Source organism: Amphiura filiformis, chromosome 12 (genome assembly GCF_039555335.1).
Source record: "Amphiura filiformis chromosome 12, Afil_fr2py, whole genome shotgun sequence".
Lineage (NCBI taxonomy): Eukaryota > Metazoa > Echinodermata > Ophiuroidea > Amphilepidida > Amphiuridae > Amphiura > Amphiura filiformis.
In genome coordinates this window covers 58,298,251-58,303,957 of record NC_092639.1, presented here as the reverse complement: position 1 = coordinate 58,303,957, position 5,707 = coordinate 58,298,251, and the positions used below count along the sequence as shown (strand labels likewise).

The following is a 5,707-nucleotide window of genomic DNA, read 5'->3' as shown; positions in this document are numbered from 1 at the left end:
CACGTTTAGACTATTGCAATGCACTTTTCACTCACCTTTCATCCAAGAATATGATTCGCTTGCAACGCTTACAGAACAAAGCCGCACGGGTCATATATGCCTTAGGTCGCTGGACTGAAGCTGCATCCTTAATCACAAAACTCCACTGGCTTCCAATAGCACAAAGAGTATCTTACAAGATCCTGCTCTATGTATACAAGGCTTTGAATGACCAATCACCAGCTTACATAACTCAATTGTTCTCTTATTATGTTCCCGGCCGCCCTCTCAGATCTTCAAATGATCCTTCACGTCTGGTAGTTCATAGATACAACTCTGTTGCGGGAGAACGCAGATTCACTGCTACTGCTGCCAAAGCCTGGAACAATCTGCCACTGCACATCAGGGGTGCAACATCCACAAACACTTTCAAGAAATTGTTAAAAACTCATTTATTCTGAACTTTTGTTTGTTTATATTGTTTTACTGCTTTGATGTATTTGTAAACGCAATGTTGCCTTGCGGCGAATTGCGTCATAAATAACTTTTGTATGTATGTATGTATGTATTATGTAGTTAAAAATTGCATGTGATGAAAAGTTTGAAACTTTTGATTTTGTATTCATTTTCTCATAATTGCCAGTATTTTGGACAAGAAACAAAGCTTTTGTAGTTGATATTTTTGTTCGCTTTAAGGCGTATAATCAAAGCTTTTGTATGAAAATAACTGAAAATTTCCATTATGTATTTCAATTTATTATATTGTTTTGTGGTAAAGTACTACAAAAATATTTCATATTGTATTTCAAAACTTTGTATAATGGTGAAAGTTTCAGTGAATAAATGACATGCAGAATTGCATGTCTTTTGTAAATTTTAACATGGTCTTTGATTCTTTATTGCAGTCTCACTGAACGATCTTTTATCAACAAAATAAATAAATAGAAAGATAGAAAACAGCCCATTTGTCAGAATGGTAACTAGTCCCAAAATAGTTAGTAGGTATAAGGTATTTTAGGTTGGGGTTAAGGTTAGTGTTGAGAATAGGGTTCAGGTGAGAGTAAAGCAGTATTCAGACTTTTTATTGTACGTACAATATTGTATGCAACATATCTACGTTGTTTAATCTATTGCCATTCTATTTCCAGTAATGTTTAAGTTCTAACGAATGTTTGATGACATAAAATCGATAATCGACAACCCTTGTGGGTGAAACCCACAAGGAGAGGAAACCATGCATTCGATAAGCGACAACATCCTATCCCTACCATCATCACCAACAGAACTTCACAAAACAGATATGCTCAAACTGCCCGTGGAGTGAACATATCTAATTTAAAACCATTACCAAGATCCGATTCTGTGTCAGCTAAACTCAATGTTTGTCTGTGGAACATTCAATCTATTCGAAACAAATCTGATCAATTCTCTGATTATGTCCTAGAACATGATATAGATATCATGTGTGTAACTGAAACCTGGTTACATGATGATGAGCATGTCATCATTGGTGAATGTACACCGCCTGGCTATACATTCTTAAGCATTCCTAGACAGTCTGTTAATAGAGGAGGTGGTATAGCTGTCTTGTTCAAGAACCAACTTCAGCTCCGCCTGAGACCAAGTCCACGCAACACAACATATTTCGAACATGCCTGTATCACTGACCATGTTGGTCGTCTGAACCTTGTTGTCATATATCGCCCCCCTCCTTCAAAAACAAATCGGTTTAAGCAATCAGATTTCTTTGGTGAATTTGACAGTTTTATGGATGATATTGTGTTACTCCCAGGAAGGTTGCTCCTTGTAGGCGACTTTAATGTTCATTGGGAGGCACCGCATAGACCTGATGTTAAGGAGTATTCTAACATCATTGCTTCTGCAAATCTTCATCAGTATGTGCCTGATCCAACTCACAGAGATGGCGGCATTATCGATCATGTACTGTGCTGCCCTGATGACAATTTTGTTAATTACAAATTTGTTCATGATCTACTGTATGTTCACCATTGTGTTCATTTCACACTAAACTTAGAAAAGCCGCCACCTCAGCGTGTCAAGCAAACTCTCAGAAATTTCAAAGAAATTGATAGCTTGGCATTTTCAAAAACTTTGACTGACCATCTTAATCCCATTCCTGATGTAAATAGTCCTGATGATCTTTACAGTTGGTACAACACGACCATAACTGGTTGTTTGGATGAACATGCTCCCGCTGAAATGCGTACTCGGACTATTAGAAACAGGCAACCATGGTACAATCAATCAATCCATTCTGCTCGTCAAGAACGTCATAGGGCCGAAAGAAAATGGCGGAAGTCTAGAACTGAGTCTGATCGCCAAAACTATGCGTCTGCCAGGAACAATGTGTCCAAATGTATCGTTGAAGCCAAACAATCACACTATTCTGATAAGCTATGTCATGCCAATGCAAAAACCATTTTTCACACTGTAAATAGCCTCCTCAACAATCAGGCCAAGCCATTGCCTGCCCATGGTGACTCAAGAGACTTGGGCAACAAATTTGCTCAGTTCTTAAGGAATAAGATCTGTAAAATCCGTGATGAGCTTGAGTCAAATAGTACCAAAATTGATGCTTCCAAGTTCGTTGACAGTTGCTCACCTTTCTGTAGACCTCTAATCGAGTTTCACCAAATGACTGAAGAAGAGGTCCGCAATGTTATCTCAAAGGCATCCAATGCCTCATGCATCCTCGATCCTCAGCCAACCTGGCTCATGAAACATTATTTGGATGCAAATTTACCTGCTCTGACAAGCATTGTTAATGCCTCTTTACAAACAGGGGTTTTCCCTACGGCAGCTCACAAAGCAATTGTAACACCACTGCTTAAGAAGCCATCCCTAGACAAAGACGAGTTTAAGAACTATAGGCCTGTCAGTAATTTAACTGTTACTGCAAAACTGATTGAGAAATGCGCTGCTTCGCAGCTTGTTGATCACATGAACAATAACAAGCTTTCAGACCCATTCCAGTCTGCTTACCGTCCCAAACATAGCACTGAAAGTGCTTTAATCAAAGTGAGTGACGATATCTTCAGTGAGATTGATTCTAGGAGAGTTGTCTTTGTGGTGCTATTAGATCTAAGCTCCGCATTTGACACTGTTGATCACACAATTCTCCTAAATCGTCTGCAGGACCGTTTCGCCATCACCGGTTCTGCACTGGAATGGGCCCAATCTTATCTGAAAGGTTGGAATTCTGAAGTCAGCATCAATGGTCACCTCTCCGACCCCATCTCAATGGATTTTGGTGTGCCACAAGGCTCCGTTCTAGGACCATTGCTTTTCTCCGCTTATACTGTTCCCATTGGAGAGATCATCCAGAAACATGGTATCAACTATCATATCTATGCTGACGACTGCCAGTTATATGCTTCTTTCAACCCTCGGATTCCTGGCGATGTGCTTAATACTCTTGGCAAGATTTCAAGCTGCATCTCTGAAATCAGAGAATGGATGACTGTGAATTATTTAAAGCTAAACGATGCAAAAACTGAGTTTTTGTTGCTGGCTCTATCTACAACATGAGAAATTTTCAGCTTAATGACGTTACCCTTGAAATTGGTTCATTGAAGATCACACCTCCACGGTCATCAGAAATCTTGGCATCTACTTCGATAGTTCAATGTCACTCACCTCTCACATCGATAGTCTTCGTCGCTCGATCCTTTATCACATCAGGAACATCTGGAGAATCCGAAAATATATTGATTCTGACACATGCCATCATGTTGTCCGTGCGCTGGTCCTGTCACGTTTAGACTATTGCAATGCACTTTTCACTCACCTTTCATCCAAGAATATGATTCGCTTGCAACGCTTACAGAACAAAGCCGCACGGGTCATATATGCCTTAGGTCGCTGGACTGAAGCTGCATCCTTAATCACAAAACTCCACTGGCTTCCAATAGCACAAAGAGTATCTTACAAGATCCTGCTCTATGTATACAAGGCTTTGAATGACCAATCACCAGCTTACATAACTCAATTGTTCTCTTATTATGTTCCCGGCCGCCCTCTCAGATCTTCAAATGATCCTTCACGTCTGGTAGTTCATAGATACAACTCTGTTGCGGGAGAACGCAGATTCACTGCTACTGCTGCCAAAGCCTGGAACAATCTGCCACTGCACATCAGGGGTGCAACATCCACAAACACTTTCAAGAAATTGTTAAAAACTCATTTATTCTGAACTTTTGTTTGTTTATATTGTTTTACTGCTTTGATGTATTTGTAAACGCAATGTTGCCTTGCGGCGAATTGCGTCATAAATAACTTTTGTATGTATGTATGTATGTATTATGTAGTTAAAAAATTGCATGTGATGAAAAGTTTGAAACTTTTGATTTTGTATTCATTTTCTCATAATTGCCAGTATTTTGGACAAGAAACAAAGCTTTTGTAGTTGATATTTTTGTTCGCTTTAAGGCGTATAATCAAAGCTTTTGTATGAAAATAACTGAAAATTTCCATTATGTATTTCAATTTATTATATTGTTTTGTGGTAAAGTACTACAAAAATATTTCATATTGTATTTCAAAACTTTGTATAATGGTGAAAGTTTCAGTGAATAAATGACATGCAGAATTGCATGTCTTTTGTAAATTTTAACATGGTCTTTGATTCTTTATTGCAGTCTCCCTGAACGATCTTTTATCAACAAAATAAATAAATAGAAAGATAGAAAACAGCCCATTTGTCAGAATGGTAACTAGTCCCAAAATAGTTAGTAGGTATAAGGTATTTTAGGTTGGGGTTAAGGTTAGTGTTGAGAATAGGGTTCAGGTGAGAGTAAAGCAGTATTCAGACTTTTTATTGTACGTACAATATTGTATGCAACATATCTACGTTGTTTAATCTATTGCCATTCTATTTCCAGTAATGTTTAAGTTCTAACGAATGTTTGATGACATAAAATCGATAATATATTTCTACTAGATATTACATGTAACATATTATCGATTTTTCCTCATCAAACATTCGTTAGAACTTAAACATTACTGGAAATAGAATGGCAATAGATTAAATAACGTAGATATGTTGCATACAATATTGTACGTACAATACTCGGAGTCTGTGGAGCGCTTTAAGATTTGAGTAGGCAATAGGTTGGCGTTTCCAGTTAGGGTAAGGATTGAAGTTGATGTAACTTTTAGTGGGATTTCCGACTAACAATCCTTTAATTTGGACGATTGATAGAACCTTTGGTGTTACTAATCAAATTTTGGAGAAGGTATTTGCAAATTCAGTTTTATGATATATTTCCAGTTATTATATTGCCTGTCGGATCGACAGGATAAAGGGTAAAAGCTACTTATGTAGGTCCTAAACTATGATTAAAATAATGACATGGCGATATAATCCAATATAAAAGATCATGAATCAATATAATTCGTAACGTGCATTTGAAGAAAAAGGAAGTTTTTATTTCAAACTCTAATGGTGACCCGCAGGTCAAATTGCTAGAATTTTACATTAAACACACCTGAACAGACACAATGCAATTTGCAGGCAGCAGCTTAATCAGCGCCAAAATTGCAACATACAACTTATTGGACACAACACGTTGGCACAAGTGGGGTTCAAACTTGCAACCTATGGATTATGAATCGGGCGCCTTATCCACTCCTTCAATTATGTTTTTTTTTACATTTTGGCCAACATCCAGTGGATACGTCTTTGAAAAAGAGATTTCTGAGGTGATTA

The 5,707-nt window shown here is 37.8% G+C and overlaps 1 protein-coding gene across 1 annotated transcript; it reads left to right on the top strand.

Annotated features, from left to right (window-relative positions):
• Nucleotides 1-3,802: 3,802 nt before the first annotated feature.
• Nucleotides 3,803-4,192, top strand: LOC140166942 (uncharacterized). The gene has a single exon (XM_072190425.1). The coding sequence runs from the start codon at nucleotides 3,803-3,805 to the stop codon at nucleotides 4,190-4,192; it is 390 nt and encodes a 129-aa protein (XP_072046526.1).
• The last annotated feature ends 1,515 nt before the right edge of the window (nucleotides 4,193-5,707 follow it).

Excerpts from the sequence above, each read along its gene's own strand:
- LOC140166942 (XM_072190425.1), top strand. The coding sequence starts at position 3,803 with ATGATTCGCTTGCAACGCTTACAGAACAAAGCCGCACGGGTCATATAT.